The sequence below is a fragment of the Saccopteryx leptura genome, chromosome 12 (genome assembly GCF_036850995.1).
Source record: "Saccopteryx leptura isolate mSacLep1 chromosome 12, mSacLep1_pri_phased_curated, whole genome shotgun sequence".
Taxonomy (NCBI): Eukaryota; Metazoa; Chordata; class Mammalia; order Chiroptera; family Emballonuridae; genus Saccopteryx; species Saccopteryx leptura.
Window position 1 is genome coordinate 4,970,265 of NC_089514.1, and position 19,328 is coordinate 4,989,592.

The 19,328-nt window shown below is 48.9% G+C and overlaps 1 protein-coding gene across 1 annotated transcript in view; it reads left to right on the forward strand.

Annotated features, from left to right (window-relative positions):
* The window catches only part of IMMP2L (inner mitochondrial membrane peptidase subunit 2), a 662,788-nt gene that overhangs the window by 48,235 nt on the left and 595,225 nt on the right, over positions 1-19,328 (forward strand). Inside the window, exon 4 of the mRNA XM_066354058.1 lies at positions 12,673-12,776. Within this exon, the coding sequence (XP_066210155.1) occupies positions 12,673-12,776 (104 nt within the window). The remainder of the gene's footprint in view (positions 1-12,672; positions 12,777-19,328) is intronic.

Consider the following 19,328-nt stretch of genomic DNA (forward strand, 5'->3'; position numbering starts at 1 on the left):
CGACACAAAATGATTTGACTTTGAGTGATGGGCACACAACGCAGTCAACAGCTTCAGCTGTAGAGACGCTCACTGAAACCCTGTGTACTCTTGTTGATCAATGTCATCCTGTAAATTTAATTTCAAAATGAAAAAAATGATAAAAAGAATTAGGAAAAAAACAACACGGTCAAGCAAAGTACCATTTTTATCACTTGTGCTTTCGTATATTTTTAAAGGTATACACACGGTAGATGGTTAAGGTAAAAAATGCTTATGTTCTATGTGTAATGACATATGTGTGAGATATACATGTAATATCATGGTATTGTGATTAGGTTAGGAAGTTCCTACGTAGTGTGAATTTTGTAACATCGACAATAAACTATGGGCAGCTGAGATTGGGGAAAGTGGACCGTGGTCACAAATGAAGCCAGATGGCCCACAGCCCATCCTCGCTGACCCTGCGTACACGGGTGACACAGTCCTTCATTTACTGCCTTATCTGCTTCTCAACAAACAGGTTTCTCGAGGTAGAATTTATAAACCATTCCGTGTACAAACTGTGGGTGATCTGGTGATTTTCATTAAATTTATGGAGTTGTACAGTCATTGCCTTTTTAGAATATCTCCCTCACCTCCGAAAGGTCCCCCGCGCGTGCTTGAAGTTAATTCTCAGTCTCACCTTGGCCTTAGGCAACTAAAGATCTGCTTAATAGAGCTGCCTGTTCCGGACGTTTTCTATAACGAGAACCACAGCGTGCGCGGCCCTTGGTTTCAGGCTTGCTTACGGCCGTGATGGGCTCTGAGGTTTAGCTATGCTGCACGATCTATTCGCAGGTCACCCCTTTCTGTGGCTGAGCCGTTGTAGCCCCCTGTCGGGCCAGACCACGTTTCGTTTCTCTGCTCAGCAGCGGTTGACCAGTGAGGCTCTGTCACGGTGGCTGAGGCGGCCGTGGACGTTGGGGTGCAGGTCTCTCTGCAGACAGAGTACCATTTCTCCCGGGCACACGGCCAGGAGCGGAATCACGAGGTTCTGCCAAGCTCACACCGGGGTGGGGGATGTGTGCTGGGGTCGCCTCTCTGCTGCCGGGGCGGGGGACCGAGGGGACAGGGCCAGTCTCTCTGCTGCCAGGTTGGGGGACCGAGGGGACAGGGCCAGTCTCTCTGCTGCCGGGTTGGGGGACCGAGGGGACAGGGCCAGTCTCTCTGCTGCCGGGGTGGGGGACCGAGGGGACAGGGCCAGTCTCTCTGCTGCCGGGGTGGGGCACCGAGGGGACAGGGCCAGTCTCTCTGCTGCCGGGGTGGGGGACCGAGGGGACAGGGCCAGTCTCTCTGCTGCCGGGGTGGGGGACCGAGGGGACAGGGCCAGTCTCTCTGCTGCCGGGGCGGGGCACCGAGGGGACAGGGCCAGTCTCTCTGCTGCCGGGGCGGGGGAGTCCAGCGGCCCGCTCTGCCCACAGACACCTTGGCGTTGGGCGGGCTTCCCTTTGGTACTGGCTGGATTGGGACACGCACTGTGAGAACGTCTTCTCTCCCGGTTGGCCATGCTTCTGTGGCCCTTGGCTGGAGCGAGGCTCCTCCTCGGGCTTTCTCGTCCCACCTCGCGGTGGCTCCTGGTGGCAGACTCCGGCGCCTGCCTATGGTGCACGGAGGCAAAAAGAAAGCGCCCAGGGAACTCGTCCTTCCTCAGATCACGTGGTCCCCGCCTCCAGTCCGTTGGCTTGCCGCCTCTCAGAGTCCCCCTCTGTTTGCTCCTCGTGGGATGTCCCCATGGCTTTGTCACGAGCGAGGGGACTGCGGATGAGTGCGCTACTCCGTGTGGGTCCTGGGCTGTGGTTTTTACCTTCCCTCACAGTCGGCCGTGGCTGCGCTCTCTCTGGCCAATGCTGAAAGGAGAAGTAAGGTGGTGTTTCCAGGCCTGGCTGTTAAAACGCTTCTCTGTGAGCCATGCTTCCTTTTCTCCCAGCTGCTGGCTGCTGGCCGAGGACCCCACAGGGACTCCGAGGCCACAGAGGATGGCAATTCTACGGAGCAGGAGGCAGGGTGGGGTGGGGTCCATCTCTCCACCGGGCTGAGGGCCGGGGACGGGCGGCTGGTCCGGGCCGGCGGGGTGACCGGGCCTTGCCGTTCCTCTCCCTCTCTGCCCCTCCCCTCCCCTCCCCCTCCCTGTGAGGCTGAGCCCCAGTCCTGTCTCCTTCTCCTCACGCCCCCCTGTACGTATTTGAAACCCGAGGGCGCTGTAAGGTGGCTGCTGATTATAAACCTTTTGCGCCGTCCTCTGTCGGTTCACGGGTCAGTGTGCACTGCGCTCTGCGAGCCCCCGAAAGCAGGGGACCGCTCCCCTCTCGCCTCCTTGCTCGGAGGGACGCGGGATATATACGCCTGCTCTCGGAAGCACCCGAGGGCCTGGGCAGTTACACTCCGCAGAGGTGTGGTGAGATGGAGTCATCATCGTTACATTAATATTTTCTCTTGGACTTTGAGGGTGTGTCTGCCCTCGTCACCTGCAGCCTTGCCAGCTGCTTGGCGGGTCTGCCACTGGCTTCCTGGCCCAGGTCGTCAAACCGTCCTGCCCACGCGTGACTCAGACTGAGGCACGCAGTTTTCCATTGCGCTCATGTCCCCGCGGCTGAAACAAAAGTTTTATACAACAATACTGTACTTATACCCTAATCACCATCACTGTGCGCAGCGCCCTCTGATGGTTTCTATTCCGGTCTCCACGCGTGGAAGCGGCTCGGTGGCTCCGCCTTGGTCCTGACCTGTGACTTGAAGAAAGGACGCATTATTGTGGGGGCGGGGGGGGGGGGGCTGGCCGGGGTGAAGCTGCTGAGATTGAGCCCTAAGGGAGTGGAGCAGGGTGACTTTGGACCCAGAATCTTCGGGGTGGGCTCGTCCGAAGGGCTCCAAGCAGGTCCTGCACAAAGGACGAGGGGCCCGTGGTCCGAGGAAGCCCCTCTGCCGTCAGTGGTCCCTGGGCCTCTTCCAGTAACGCCACTCGGGTCCTCATTCCCGGAGATCCGTGAGCCTGAGTCCAGAGCTACGAGATGAGAACCTCGCTAGGACCTGGGCGTCTGCGTGGTGACAGGCTCTGCAGACGGTCAGATCCGAGAACCGCTGCCTTTGCAGGAAGCCCAGTTCTGGGGTCTGTCAGCTGCGGGCAGGATGCCAGGCCTGGAAGGGTCCTGGCTGCCTTGGTTTGCTAGTTAAGCTTCTGAATTATCTTCCCACTTTTTTCTTTCTTTTTTTGTTTTGATTGAGTGAGAAGAGTGAAGGCACAGACAGACTCTCTCTAGCACCCCAACCGGGATCCACATGGAGAGTCCCCCACAGGGGCCACTGCTCTGTTGCTCAGCAACCAAGTTTTTTCTTAGCGCCTGAGGCCACAGAGCCATCCTCAGTGCCCCGGGCCAATTCACTCTAATTGAGCCCTGGCTGCAGGAGGGGAAGAGAGAGAGAGAGAGAGAGAGAGGAAAGAGAGAGAAGCGAGATGGGAAGAGGTGGAGAAGCAGATAGTTGCTTCTCCTGTGTGCCCTGACTAAGAATCAAACTTAGGACTTCCATATGCTGGGCCAACGCTCTACCACTGAGCCAACTGGCCATGGTCCCCCCAAATTGGTAACATTTGAACCTAATTTATTTTGCCAAACATGGCCAAATATCCTTAAATATTTTTCTGCTATGTGATTTTTAGTGGTTTTTACTACCCATATATCATATGGTTTAAACATTGCTAACTTAATCAGTTTCCTATTATTGGTGTTTAAGTTGGTTTGGCTATTCGCCTATTATAAATAATATATGATGTACATCTTTGCATATATTTTTTATTATTTCCTTAAGATTACTTTCTAAATAGGATGTTTCCAGCTCTAAGGATAGAATATTTTAAAGACTTTAGCTACATTTTGGCAAGTTACCTTTCAGATAGTCCATAAAGATTTTTTTTTCTGAAGTTGGAAACGGGGAGGCACTCAGACAGACTTCCGCATGTGCCCGACCAGGATCCACCTGGCATGCCCACCAGGGGGCGATGCTCTGCCCATCTGGGGCGTTGCTCTGTTGCAACCAGAGCCATTCTAGCGCCTGAGGCAGAGGCCACAAAGCCATCCTCAGTGCCGGGGCCAACTTTGCTCCAGTGGAGCCTTGGCTGCAGGAGGGGAAGAGAGAGACAGAGAGGAGGAGGGGGGAGGGGTGGAGAAGCAGATGGGCACTACTCCTTTGTGCCCTGTCCGGGAATCAAACCCGGGACTCCTGCATGCCAGGCTGACGCTCTACCACTGAGCCAACTGGCCAGGGCCCATAAAGATTCTTTTATTTGTATAACAATATATGAAAGAGCCCGTAAAACTTGGATGTGTCTACTCTACCAGAAATACAATTAAATATCGGGAGAATGAAAAATGGGCAGCTCACTACTCCTCCAAGTTAAATTCACATATAGTAGGTGTCCACTTACAATTTTATTTTTAATGTAGCTTTAGAGGCTCGCTTTTCAAGCAACTATGAAGAAATTTAGTATCTACAAAAATATAGGTCGTTCTTCTATGAATAAAATTTCATGCAGAAAAATATCAAAAAGAGTCACCCTGGGCCATGCTGAGGGACCCTAAGTCTAGATAAGGGGAGGAGATCAGAACCAAGTTTATTTATTTATTTATTTTAAAAGCACTTAAGCCTCTGAGTAAAACATGATCAAGACCCACATTTGGGTTTTCGAAGGTGAAGGGTCCCCTCGTGAAGCCCGGTGCCCGGCAGGGTCGGACATCAGTAGTTTTTCTGTGATGAAGGCGTGGACGGGGGAGAGTATGAGTGAGTTTTCACGGCCTCGTGTCTGGGGTGGAGACATCCCCTCTCTCTCTGTTGTCCTTTACGGGGGGCCTGTGAAGAATAACCCCTCCGTCCTGGCTCCTGAGGGACCTGGCTGAAGTCTACATCTGTGAGCAGACACCTACTGCCAGGACCGTCTGGTCAGCGGGGGGTGACCCATCCGGGACAGAGCTCTGAGGGGCTCTGGGAAGACGGGGTCCTAATGGGAATTTGATGTGAGGGCCGGGCGCTCCCGCGGGGAGTCCGCAGAAGCTGCAGCAGGCGCGAGAAGCCCATTATTCTGCACTTATTAATAAAGCACCAGATGTACTGAGGGCTTAATAAGTATTATATAAATTTCCTGAGATGCTTTTGGATTTGAATTTCCTCCATTCAGCACTCCAGTGGGACGCACGCATGACTCTAGGTTTTAATCACCTTGCCAGGTTAGGGGGCCCTCCGGTCAAACACTTGAATAATTTTTGAATTGGATAGATGGTCATTGTAAGGGGTCAGGTATTAAGGGGTCAGGGTAATAAGCACCCTTCACCTGACAGGAATGCTCCATTTCCAGCTTAAAGCTCTGTGCAGACTTGGGGTCAGCTCCAGTCGGTTTTATCATGCATACCGCATGAGGCAAATTCTAGAAGTCTAGAGGCCACACAAACAGTAGAGACCCCCGAATACCAAGGGAAGGGACATGGCAATTTTAGACCATTTTATCCGCAACCTTTCAAAAGTGTGGCGTCTAATAACAAGGAGGGTTTTTCAATCAGGATATCCGTTTATTTTAACTGCACTTCATGTTTCCTGCCCAGCACTGCAATGGTAGAAAGCTTGAAACAAAGTACTATTTCAGTTTCTCCTACTTTTTAACTAATAGTGTTTCCCCCTCTTCCCCTCTCCCCATCACGTCTCTAAAATAATGGCATTTCAAAAGAAGTCTGAGGGCTACCCTGGGTTCCTCATGGCTGCAGCTGGCAGCCCTCTCATTAGAAAGCACACAACTTAACATTGAAACATTTTAGATTGTATCTAGCTGGGTGGGTGGTGCGCTCCAGCTACGAAATAGTTGAATGCTTTGCTCCCAAAGGTGTGAGGTTAACACCAGGCTTTGTCGGTGAGTCTATAAGGAGCAAATTATAGGCTGTGACCTTTTTTTAAATTAGAAAAATGAATAAGAGAAAAAAACTAATGAGAAATCTACAAGACAAAAACAAAAACTAGAATAATATCATTTACTGGTTGATGGCTAGGCTAAACCGTACAAGGTAAAAAAAAAATTTATTCTCTCTTTCATTCCTTTGGGGAGTTTTATTTTTCTAAACCAAGACATAAAGTCCCCCCAAACTGTCATAAGATTTCAACTTAGATACCAGCTGAGAGTTTAGGATGCCTTGACAGTACTACAATAGTTGTTTGTGGGAGGAATAAAATCCTTCAGCAAAGTCTTTGATCAAAAAGAGCACGGAAGCCAAGCTTCTGTCTTGTCCTGTTTCAAAAGCAGGTTTGATATCGGCTGTTTCTAGCGTTCGCATAATCTACTAATGATCTGTTGGGATCTTCTGACTTAGGTTGTCTTTCTTAGAGTGAACAATGTAGCGCGTAGGTCAAAGCAAAGCAAACCTCTCGTGTACGTATGTTCCAATTTTTCTGAAGAAAAGGAAAATCATTATCTCATCAACCGGAGTTAAGAAGTTTGCTTTCTAATGTACTCTATCGTTTTATGTGTCTGAGTATATGTGTGTATATTTTAAAAAGGAAAATTTAAAAGAGGCTGGGGCATAATGTTTTTACAGAAGATCTTAGTAACTAAATAGTTATGCACATGAAAGTCTTTGGGGGGGGTGTTAAATCCTCAAGGCGGAACACTAGAGATGTGGAAGAAAGCGAGCTTACTTTTCTTGCTTAAAAGCAATGAAGATGGTAGAGCGTCGGCCTGGTGTGTGGAAGTCCCGGGTTCGATTCCCAGCCAGGGCACATAGGAGAGGCGCCCATCTGCTTCTCTACCCCTCCCCCTCTCCTTCCTCTCTGTCTCTCTCTTCCCCTCCCGCAGCCAAGGCTCCATTGGAGCAAAGTTATCCTGGGCACTGGGGATGGCTCTGTGGCCTCTGCCACAGGCGCTAGAGTGGCTCTGGTTGTGACAGAGTGACACCCCAGATGGGCAGAGCATTGCCCTCTGGTGGGCGTGCCAGGTGAATCCCAGTTGGGCGCATGCGGGAGTCTGACTGCCTCCCCGTTTCCAGCTTCAGAAAAGTACAAAAAAAAAAAAAAAAAAAAGCAATGAAGAAACCACCAAAATTTAGATGCAAGCGGTAGAGCTGTCAGCCTGAAGACATCCGGGTTAGGGTTTGAAATGAGAAGCGTTCAGGGCGGTGGCAGCCTCACCCTTCAGGAGGAAGGCTGTCCTTGGTCACGGTCCCCTTTGTCCTGTGGTCCCTGGGCCCCCTGTGGTCATCCAGTTTTGACCATGCTCTCTGCACCAGAGACCGGGCGAAGAGCCTTTGTATCGCTTCTTGCGGCAGCCCCGGGGAGGTGGGTGGTCCGGGCACCCCATTTTACAGATGCGGAAGGGAGGCGTAGGAAGGTCAGATCATCGAAGGTCATCAGGCTCGTGAAGTAAATGGAGCCGGGATGCTAACAGTCGTCTGTCTCTGGATCCGGGGCGGTCCATAGGACTGCGCTGAGTTAGCGTTTAACCCGACTGCTCCGTGACGGAAGCCAGGGAGAGAGGTCGTGAGGAGGCAGGTCGCGGGGAAGAGGCGGGCAGAGCGGGTGTCGGCTGGCTTCGCTCTTCACGGGCAGTTCGGCGATGGGCTCAGTGTCTCCCCACCCACGCCGGCCACCCGCGCTCTCAGCACCGCCGTGCTTTACGAGATCCGGGTGGGAACTCCCGGATTAGACAGTCTCCGGGGTTATCACTTGCAGAAGCTGTTACGATTTTAGGCCGGTTACCGTTCTGACGTCGTCTCTGGGAATCGAGGGTTTAAAGTAGCGACAACACGGCGAGAAGACACGGACTCGCGGTTACGTCAGGTGGTTACGAAGTTCATGACTTCCGACTCGACTAGGGGTTCCTGTTTACAGCTCCCTCGTTTGGGAATGAGGGCTTGCTCGCTTGGAAGCCTAAACTAGCACCCCCACAGGGGGAGGCAGGATGTACGATTTCCGAGGAATAGCCCGGTTTACTCGTTTTTCTGAAATAGCACCATCCAAATCTCATCTTCTCCTTGATTTTTCCTATAAATTCTTCATTTTTTTTTTTTTTTTCATTTTTCTGAAGCTGGAAACAGGGAGAGACAGTCAGACAGACTCCCGCATGCGCCCGACCGGGATCCACCCGGCACGCCCACCAGGGGCGACGCTCTGCCCACCAGGGGGCGATGCTCTGCCCACCAGGGGGCGATGCTCTGCCCATCCTGGGCGTCGCCATGTTGTGACCAGAGCCACTCTAGCGCCTGAGGCAGAGGCCACAGAGCCATCCCCAGCGCCCGGGCCATCTTTGCTCCAATGGAGCCTTGGCTGCGGGAAGGGAAGAGAGAGACAGAGAGGAAAGTGCGGCGGAGGGGTGGAGAAGCAAATGGGTGCTTCTCCTGTGTGCCCTGGCCGGGAATCGAACCCGGGTCCTCCGCACGCTAGGCCGACGCTCTACCGCTGAGCCAACCGGCCAGGGCCTAATTTCTTCATTTTTAAGTTAGTGCATTCTTTTTCCTTCTCAAAAGTAATGTTTTAGAAAACTCAAGAAATAAAGTGGTTTTATTTTTCTTTTTAAATTGTTTAATTTAAGTACAAAGAGCTATGGTTGTTTTTTGTTTGTTTGTTTGTTTTAAATAGGGCTGCAGAATTTCCCAATTCTGGAAAGTTTTTTTCTTTATGATTAAGTGCTAGTCATACTCATTTATTCATATTCATAAACAAACAGTAAAGAAAAAAAAATTTAAATTCTGCCACGATCGGCTCTATTTCATTATGACTAATAATAATAGAGCACCGTTCAACGTTATTCCTAATGCTCAAATCACCTCGCTTCATGCAAAACGAAAGATTTCCCACTGTGCCTTCCTGAACATGTTTTCATTGAAAGATGCATTGCTTACCAACCATCTCATTTAAATATGCCTCTCCGAAACTTCTCCTCTTTTAGACTTTGAGGGTCTATAAATATTATTTTTTAGCCACTCTTCTGGGCATACAAAGATGGAGCAGACAATTTCTGCACCGGAGGGGACCACAGCTGAGTGGAGGAGCCATGTGGTCACGTGTAGGCAGAGACCTGTAACGGCTTTAAGCACTGTCACTGACGTTTACCTGCCTTGCGAAGGGGGCCCGGGCGCAGAGATGAGTCATTTAACCTTGCAGAGGTCAGGAAGGGCAAAAGAAAACTCTCTGGTTTCCTTGAGAAGATCCAATGTGGTCTTCCTGCTATCGACCGATGATTCTAATATATTAACGGTTTGAAATTCAACATGCCTCCTTCTGTTTTTGTTGTTGCCCCCCCCCCCCCCCCCCCCCCGCATCAATCTTTTGTTCACAGTGCATTCATTACCTTTTTACCTTTTGGCGCTAATGATTAGGATTAGAAAAGTTGGTAGATGAGCAATTCTGAAAAGGACAGAGGAATCCAGGAGTCAGGATGTGAGTCCATGGGGATTTCTAGGGTCCCCCGCCTTGTAGCACCAGGGTATAATTTCCTAATTTTCATAAGGGAACTACAGGTTCAGAGAATGTTGGAAATTGAGGATGACTTAGGAGTCTTCTGGCGGCGGGGAGGGGGAGGGTGGATGGTAATCCTGTGAACTAAGGAGAGGGTGCAGAGTGTATTTGGGGGCTGGGGTGGAAAATGATCTCTGTTGTTGGCATGTTAAAGAGCAGCATCTTTGGGATTTTTTTTTTGTATTTTTCTGAAGCTGGAAACAGGGAGGCAGTCAGACAGACTCCCGCATATGCCCGACCGGGATCCACCTGGCACGCCCACCAGGGGGCGATGCTCTGTCCCTCTGGGGTGTCTGTCCCACCCAGAGCCATTCTAGCGCCTGGGGCAGAGGCCATGAAGCCATCCTCAGCGCCCGGGCCAACTTTGCTCCAATGGAGCCTTGGCTGCGGGAGGGGAAGAGAGAGACAGAGAGGAAGGAGGGGGGGAGGGGTGGAGAAGCAGATGGGCGCTTCTCCTGTGTGCCCTGGCCGGAAATCGAACCTGGGACTCCTGCACACCAGGCCGACGCTCTACCACTGACCCAACCGGCCAGGGCCTGGGAATTTCATTAATTATTTTTTTGATTCTTTCCCAGTTAAAATGATTAATCATCTTTTGTGCCGAGGTGTTAAGAAAGAGTGCGAGTTAAGAAACTGACTTCTTCTCAAAATGCCTCTAGAGTTTTGGAGAGAAATACAAAGCCGCCGTTATCATGCACAGGTAGACATGCTACAGTGAAGGACAACCGCAGGTGGTGAGGGGGAACGGGGGCGTTCTGATCCCCTGTTGGGGGCTGGGAATGGGGAGGAGAGCTGAGGAGCCACGAGGGAGAATTCCTGTGAGAACCCTCGTGGGAGTTAGGGCGTTTGAAGCATGAGTTGCGAAGGTGGTAGGAAGGTGGAGAGAGTGGGAAACATTTCAAACAGAAACACCTGCTTCTCGGACGCCTTAGAAGGCGGGTAAGTAACCTGCGTATCATATGGGCACTGGGCGTGGCTGAGTTGAATGTGGAGGACCCGTGTACGTGTGGATGGGTGGGACCCACAGGTCACGTGTCTCCTGGTTTTCGTCTTGAAGACAGTCATGTTGGTAGCCTTGGGAAAGGCTAGTGGAGGATTTTAAGTAGGGGGAGGGCTCGATCACATGAGATGCCGGTTAGAACTGTGCGCTAGAACCTCAGAGAAGCAGGGAGGGTGTACAGATGTAACTAGCAGTTACGACAGGGGCTAAAAAGTGCCTCCTGCTTAGCCGTGGAGACAGACAGGTAAACAAAGTGACATGGCGGTGTGCTGAGTGTTTTAGTATGAGGGGTTGTGCGTTGACTTTAGCATAGGAGGGAGTGAGTCGGGACTATGCGTGGAGGAGTCATGGTGTCTGTAGGGTCTTTGCAACTGAGAAGATCGATGGGGTTTTCTAGGAAAAGCGTTTAAAGGCAGATGAATAAATTAATGGTAGAAGTCGGGGGTGGGGACCTTCAAAGGATAAGGGTTGAAGGTGAATCATCTACCACGGTGAGTTGAGCATTGTGGATGGCAACGTCTCAGGTTGTGAAATCAATAGAGTGGCTATGAAATTAATACAGCTGCTTCTAGACAGAGTTGAAAAATCAGATTAGGAGAGACTAGGAAATACCAGGGTATATGTAGCAAAGGTAAGCATCGTTTTTGTGAAAGCAGTAAGGAATTAAAAAAAAAGCCGAACATCTAGCTTTGTGACGGAACTTGGCCATGAAGTAAAAATATAACTAAGATTTTAAGCTGGTTGACTGGGGAAGTGTTAAATACTGTAGGATGAGAGAAGATAAGGAAGAAAGCTTCTTTTTTTTTTTTTTTTTTTGGTAAGAAATGATGGGAAATTGCATTTAATCGTGTTGAATTTTATGTCGGATAGTCAAGCGAAGTGATCGGCAGGGAATTCACAAGGAGAGAGGGAGCTGCGTAGGCACCGTCACCTAAGGGAGGTGGAGAAGTGGGGGGCGGGGCCGGGGGGGGGTGTTTGAGATCTCCAAGGGTAACCGGTCCCTTTTGGGCTCAGAAAACCCAGAGAGTCAAAAATAAGGTGAGGTAAAAAGCCTCAGCACACAAAGTTTCTCTAGTATCGGCCACATCTTTGTAGAAACTCTACAAATAATTCAAGGACTAATTAGAGAAAGAGATGGTCACTTCTGCTCCAGGGACTGGCCGTGGGCTGGTGTCCACTGTCTTCCTCGTGCTGTCCTGGTGCTGTGGTCCTGTCTGCTCCCGATGCCAACCCCCCTCACTCCCCTCCCCCCAGCGAAGGGACAGCCTCAGTCGTCACCTCCCCGCCACCACAGAAATGGGTGTCTCCCCTCACGATGTCCTGGGCGGCCCCTGTAGAGCCCACGGGGCAGGGGGGGGCAAGCTTACCTCGGTTTTCTGTTTCTCCTGTCCCACCCCCCCACCTCGGGCTTCTGTCTTGTTGGACGTTGACTTTCTTTATGCCTCCATCCAGTGTCGGGGTGTTGGCTTCACGGCTCCTCACAGGACACTTCATGCCTAATGGTTCCTGACCGTCCGATGGGTCCGCACACAGAAGGCTTCTCAGTTTTTGCCCATCCGTCCTCAGGGCACCTCAAGACTCGTTGGCATCCGAGGGCAGAGGCCACTTACGAGGCTTAGCCCTGGGACCAGGACCCTTGCAGCATGCTCTCTCCCGAAAAGAGGACGACATGGGAAATATGCCCACGTCCCCCGTGGCTGTCCTATCACGTGTCCCTCCCACGCCCTTCCCTTCTCCCCGCGGGTCCTTTCTGGTGGATGTGAGGTTGTTTTTCCCCCACAGGGGCCAGTGCCTCCTAGGGCGGCTGTCTGCGGAATGAGCTATTTGAGCCTCCTGTGGGGAGGGTGGGTTCACTTCTGCCTCATGTCTTCCTAACCCTTCCTAAGGCTTCCCTGACCTCCTTCCTGCAGTTTAGGAGACTCAGAGCCTGGGGCGTTTCCGTTTCCAGTCGGTGTTGGGAATGCATTTATTCCGGGTTCACCTGTGAAGAACGCCAGTGAGCCTTTGTTTGGGAAACTCATCATTTGCAGTTACTGTAGAACAGCAGTTTATTAAAAGCGGCTAATGCTAGAGGTGTCACACTGCACCGCACAGAGCCGTGACATGCAAGCGACCACGAAGACAGAAAATACAAATGATAGATGTGTCTTTTCTCCCTGTTTTTTCAGCCCTCTTTGAATCCCGGAGGGAGCCAGTCATCCGATGTGGTGCTTTTGAACCACTGGAAGGTGAGGAACTTCGAAGTCCAGCGAGGCGACATCGTGTCGTTGGTGTAAGTAGATCAGAAACATGCTATATTTGTGCACAAATCAATAAGGACTTGGTTTAACTGGTAATTGACTTCTAATACCATATTGCCAATTATTAAATTAATAGGAACATTTGAGATATAATGTGTTTTGAAAATATCAATTTTGACATATAATGGATGCGATAAGAAAGGTTTTTCTTTTATATTTAAAATGTATCTGTTGATCGTCCCACTTGGATTTGGTAAAATGTGTGGAATGTGATGTCGATTGGAAGTTATTCTGTTGATGATATAGAGTACATGTATTTGGTATTATTCGGATTATTTCAGAATTTTGCGTCTTGGAAGCAATCTCTTATTCTCATGTCTCATTAGTTTGTGTAGGTAGAAAATAATTGTCAGAATATGACCGTTATAACCTGAAATTCAGTGTGGCCTGAGTAATTTAACAGAAAAGGAAAGTTTGCAAGACTAGTATCCTGGAGGATTTTGTTTGGGACCAAGAGGTGGCGCTGTTTCCCTGTTGAAGTTGGACGACTGGTCAGGAACATCATACATTGTATATTCCGGTCTGAACTTAGAGAAGGAACGTCAAAGTGTGCATAATTGACACAATGATATGATACATAGTCCCAGTCCATGCTTGAATGCTTTAGATTTGAGATTTTTTTTTCCTCTTGTTTGTTTGAAAAATAAATTCACCCAGAGAAGGCTGCAACAGAACCTGCCTTATTTCTTCTGGTTTCAGCCACTTGTAAAAATGTTTTACTGTGATTCCCTATTATACCAGTGGGTACATTGGGACAGCAATTACTGGAGCAGTCCTTGTCATTTATTTTAACGAGAGTAAAATCCCAGGGTTTGCCGGAGCCTTCTGCGTCGTATTTCTGACTCTCGAGTGGAATGACTGCTTCTTGTCGGATGACATTTATAATTGTTTGGTGAAAGCAACACCATCGTCTACTTGTTTACACTTACCTTTCGCTAGCGTCGTGCGTGCAAACAGATATTGTACAAGTGCGTCTCTGTCAAAGCCTGTCTGACCGGGGCTCGTCTGAAAATATATTAACTAAATCTGGTTGGTAACTAATGAAATGAATACATTCGAGTGGAGTCGTGGATGGCAGGCATCCAAGGCTGGGGATTCAATGCTCCTCACGTGCTTGAGGGCTTTCCGTAATGTGAACCCACTCTTTGTGGAACCCTTCCAGCTTGTCATTCCGAGTCCTGTGTCTGCAGCCTCCTCAACACCCTTTTCCACGCTGGGTTAGCCTGTCGTGGGCTCATTATTCTTTCGCCTTTGGTTTGACAAGGTTGCCTCCTCACTTAGTCGGAGATGGAGAGGAGACCCACCCAAGTGAAAGAGGTCGCACTCTCAGCAGACAGCTGTGCATTGTTTTTTCCCATTAGAAACATGCTGACTCTCTCTAAGCAAGTGAATGTGGACAGGTAATTGGGAGAAGAAGGCTCCTTGAAATTCAGGGTTGCATGGTCCATAAAAGTACCCTAGCTTATCATTTCCTGCTGAGAAAAAAGAAAAGAGAGAACATTGTTCTTTTATGTAAATGTTAAAGCGATTAATATTTACTGTATTAATTAATTTCAAAAACAGTACATTCAAATGGATGTTGTATAATAAATTATAGCTACGTCGGTTGAGCTGTATTTTTAATGAGTTAATTATGTTCTATATCTCGGTCTTGTAGAAATTTTCTTTCATAATGCTTGTTGCTAGCAGGAACTACTTACATAAAAGAATGCTTAGTGATTGGCATTATATTATTTAACAACAAATAATTAAATAGTAATTGTTGCTTTCTCTGAGAAATAGTCTTATACTAAATTCTTCTTTTCCGTGGTATATATACTACTATCAAAAATACTGTTTAATGTTTCTTTTTAGCTTTATGAGCAAAAAATGCTTTCTAGACATGTTGTTATATTTTTATATATTTTATCGACTGCTTCATTTGAAAAGATTGACATTGGCTTGATTAATGTTCATAACATACATTTAATTCACATCCAAAGTACTGTTTGCTTTTCTTATAAAATGCATCAGTCTGGTTTTAACTTAGACAATCATTGTCAGTACTACATGAGACTATCCTGTCTGTTTAAGAAATGTGTGACTAAGCTAGCATGCATGACTAAATTTTGACTGTAGAGCTAAATATAAAAATGTATAAAATACAAATCGAGATTATGAACACATTTCACTGATACAGAAGTCATCTTTGGAAACAAGATAAATTGACAATTTATATTTTAAGTTACCCTGGAACAGCGTTTTATATATTCAGAGTATGTGGAGAGTCAGCTTTTCTGCTATCATATGACACACGCATTTCTCGAGAACTTTTCAGTTTGCAAATTCATACTTAAATCAGCAGGGCTCATGGATCTTGGTCACCAGCATGCTAATGAAAAGAAGAACGACTTCATTAAAAATGCTAGCACTTGAAACGACATGACATTTCTGATCAGTAAACACGGCAGGAGATGCCGGATTTTACTTACAACAAAAGCGTGGCGTGGCGAGGCGTGGCGTGGCATGGCGGTGGCCGGACGGAAGGCGGTGTGTGGAAGGGGGAGGCGTGTATGTGCACCGGGCAGGAGGGACATCGTCACGAGCAGTTGCAAAGAGAGAAGAGAGAGCAAGCTTTGTGTGTAATGGGCTAATACCCGAGTATGTTCTGCTCCTTGCCTTGTGGTACCCTGTATGTCGATGAGTACATGTACACACACAGATAAATACACACACACACACACACGTATATATAAATATATATATTTTTACACAGACAGTGTTAACCTTGCAGTAAGCACTTCTACAGGCAGGGTTGAATGTTCAGTGCAGACGCCTTCCTGGCTGACTGGGTTAGAGTACTTGGACTTGAGCTGCTGTTATTAACGCAACAGAACATTGGTGCTGTGGGGACAAGGACTCCCGTGTGAACCGACATGGCTTCTGCCTTGTTCTGAAACCCTCCCTGCGTTTTCCAGCCGGCCCCTCTGTCCTGCTGCTCGGGGGGCCGTGCTCGGAGCTGACTGACCAAGGCTGCCTCCTCAGGCGGGTGTGTCCGGGTGGGGGAGGCGGGCAGGTCCGAATAGGCTTCTTCACCGCCTCTCTTTCCTCATCTTTTCCCCTGCTCACTTTCTTTCTGTGGTAAATTGCTCTCCCTGGGGCTATTGTTTAAGCATATTATTCAGTAATGCTAAATCAAAGGATGTTTACTGAATAACAGGACTGGTCATGCAGAACATGATTGCTGTCGGCAGGTGCTGAGTGTGACTAAGCAGGTAGGTGACATCATGCTCTCTTAGTGGATTTGCGAACTAATACTGGTGATTAAGGTGGATCGTCCAAACCCTGGAATTGACTTTTCATGAACCCGTGTTGGGGCTTTTCTGCGATGCGCTCAGTGTAGGCAGCGCTGCTTTACAGGGATGCGTCAAGTACGGAGCCTGCTGGGACAGAGGGGTGTTCGTAATCAAGTTTCAAGTCATCGCAGTTAAAAGTGCGTTCACTTTTTATTTTGAAATAATATTAGCCTTAAGGAGAAGTTATAAAAATAGTATGGGGAGTTCCCATATACCCCCCTCTTAATACTTTGGAGGCTTTATCAAGGAGTAATTGACCAAATGGTGAGATATTTAAAGTATACAGTGTGAGGATCTGAGATTCATATGCACTGTGAAAGGGTTCCCCCCATTGAGTTCATTCACACAGTCATTGCCTTACACACGAACCTTCCTGGGGAAGGGGGTGTGAGAACATTTAAGCTTTACTCTCTTAGCAAACTTCAGTTGTACCGTCCCGTCATCAGCTGCGGACCCCCTGTCCTGTTAGAGCCTCAGACTTCACCCGCCTTCCTCCCGCTAATATGAACCTTACCCGCACCTGCAGGGAGGGCAGTTCCGGAAACCAGGAAACGGGCCTTGACACCAGGCCACTAACCGCTCTGCAGACCTTGGCTGAGTTCACCACGTTCCCCAGCAATGTCCCGTCTCTAGACCAGCTCCCGCTCCGTGGCGGCTCTTTGTCTGTTCTTCGTCTGTTTGAAAGGTCCCGGCCAGGGAGTTTGCAGGATGGTCCCCACCTGTTTTAATTTTCGAGGTCAGTCGGTCCCCCTCCTGGAGCCTCGTTGCTGCTGGTGGCGGTTTCTGAGCAAGCTGTGGCCATGGCAACCACTGGAGAGGGGCAGGGGGCAGGACCAGAGGAGAAGGACATCTTCAGGCACGGGTCGTTTTTAGTTCCTTGGGACCAGCTCCTTGGGTCACATCTCAGAGTGGGCACAGTCAGGCTCCCCGCCGTTAGGGGGCAAGGAGGAAGAGCCGTGCAGGTGGGGGTGGAAGGAAGGAGGGATGGGCAGGTCCCAGGTTGTGCTGTGCGGAGCCCCGTTCTCGCGGTTCCAGAGAAGGGGAGGGGCGGGAATCCTCATTCACGACCCCCTCTGCACGGCAGACCTTGTGCAGGGGGCTTTGTGATGGCATTGCTTTTTATTGGATTCGCGTAGCAATGTCTGGAGAGAGTTATTTTCAACCCGATGAGACTGAGACTTAGCAAGCAGACGACGAGAAAATAGCCGAGTCCGACTCTAATCCAGGTCCACGCGCCTCCAATTTGCACCGCCCGAGACAGCAGGCGCGAGCGGCCGCCGGGCCCTCGGAACGGGCTGCTGACCCGCGTTTGTGTTTTCTTGTCTTTTCATATTTTTATCGAAAATCTATTGGGATGACATCGGTTAATGAAATTAAATGGGTTTCAAGCCACTTGTTAAGATGACTTACTCAGTCAAGTAAGACACAGTATTGAAGCTAATTTCACCTGCCTCTATTTTTTCTATTTGATGTGGCTAATGGAACATTCGACATCACATGTGACAGACGTTACATTTCTGCTGGACAGCTCTGTGTCCAAACCTTCTCCCTGGTGTCCTCTGCTGCTCTCCCAGAGTGTGTCTCATGTGATCCAAGGTGACACCCTCCAGGCTGAGGCACGACAGCACTGAGGTCATTGCCATGATGTGTTGGTGAGAGAGTGCTGGGTGATCCTGTCCAAAGATGAAGAGAAAAGGACATGAGTATACAAAGGGAAAGGAAAGCTTCCCACGGCAGGGTTTTTGTTTGTTTGTTTTTTTGTGACAGAGACAAAGAGAGGGACAGGTAGGGACAAACAGGAAGGGAGAGAGATGAGAAGCATCAATTCTTCATTGCAGCACCTTAGTTGTTCATTGATTGCTTTCTCATATGTGCCTTGACTGGGGGGTGGGGGGCTATAGCAGAGCAAGTGACCTCTTGCTCGAGCCAGCGACCTTGGGCTCAAGCCAGCGACCCCGTGCTCAAGCTGATGAGCCCACGCTCAAGCCGGCGGCCTCAGGGTTTTGAACCTGGGTCCTCTGCGTCCCAGGCCCATGCTCCGTTCACTGCGCCACCGCCTGGTCAGGCGCCCACAGCAGTTTTTGATATGTACTGACCACCTTATTATTTTCTAGTCACTAGGCTAAGGCTTCTATGTTCATTTTTATTCATTTTTAAAAAGAAATAAAACAATAAAGTAGATGCTCTTGTTGTTCCTGTTTTACAGATGAGAGCACTGTGGTGTTAGAGAGATTAAGTGACTTTTTACCGACACAGAGCGAGTAAGTGGTCACGCGGAGGCCCGACACGCCACACGCCAAGCCCGGCGTCTTCCCATCGTCGTGCGGTAACGCCTCCCTAGGCGGCGGCGACGGTTGGGTCCAGGACACTTGTTCAGTCTCAATCAAGAAGCCGTTCAGGCCCCGGCACCTTGGCGTCTATGACATTATTCTCGTTTCTGTAATGAAATTTCTGAAACTGTGGTTTTCTGAGACATGCTCCTCAGTAACAGCAATCATGCTTTGTCCTAAATGTAGAGGGGGCACACAGGTATGACAGCTGGTTGGTGACACGTGGCACTAATTGCCACTTTCTGACAGATGGCCGCTGTGATGGCCACGTCTCTGGCAATGAAAGTGAGCAAAGAAATTTGAAGAGTTGAGCCAGGGAAGTAGATGAAATAGGATAGATCCTTTGGGGGTGGGGGGTGGGGATTAAAGGTGCCAGTTCCTTCATGTCTTCAGTGTTTATAAATCTTTAAAGGCCCTTTGACCCCTTCTCCCTCCCCCCCCAGGGAAATCAACTGGAGTCTGCTAAAAATGAAATTCATGTTTTGAAACAAATGCCCAGAGCAATAATAACTGAATCATGACCCATAATTATATTAAAAGCCAGTTATCTGCTGAGCTGGGAGAATGTAATTGTGTATACTTATCTATTGTATCTGCATTCATTCCTAATTTTTCTTTTGTTTATAGCCGAATACTTTCTGGGATTGTAGTTAGTATTTTACATGTCAGGAACACAACTTTTCAAAGACCACGACTTTCTGTAAAAAAAAAAAAAGAACAAGTTCTGTAGTTAGGAAGAAGTACCTGGGTTTTTATTTTGGGGTATTTGAAAAAAAAAATGTAAAAATGTTGGCGATGATATCTGGGTGGCAGTTTATTTTGATGAGAGCTTTAGCTTTTGGCACTTTCAAACATAGTA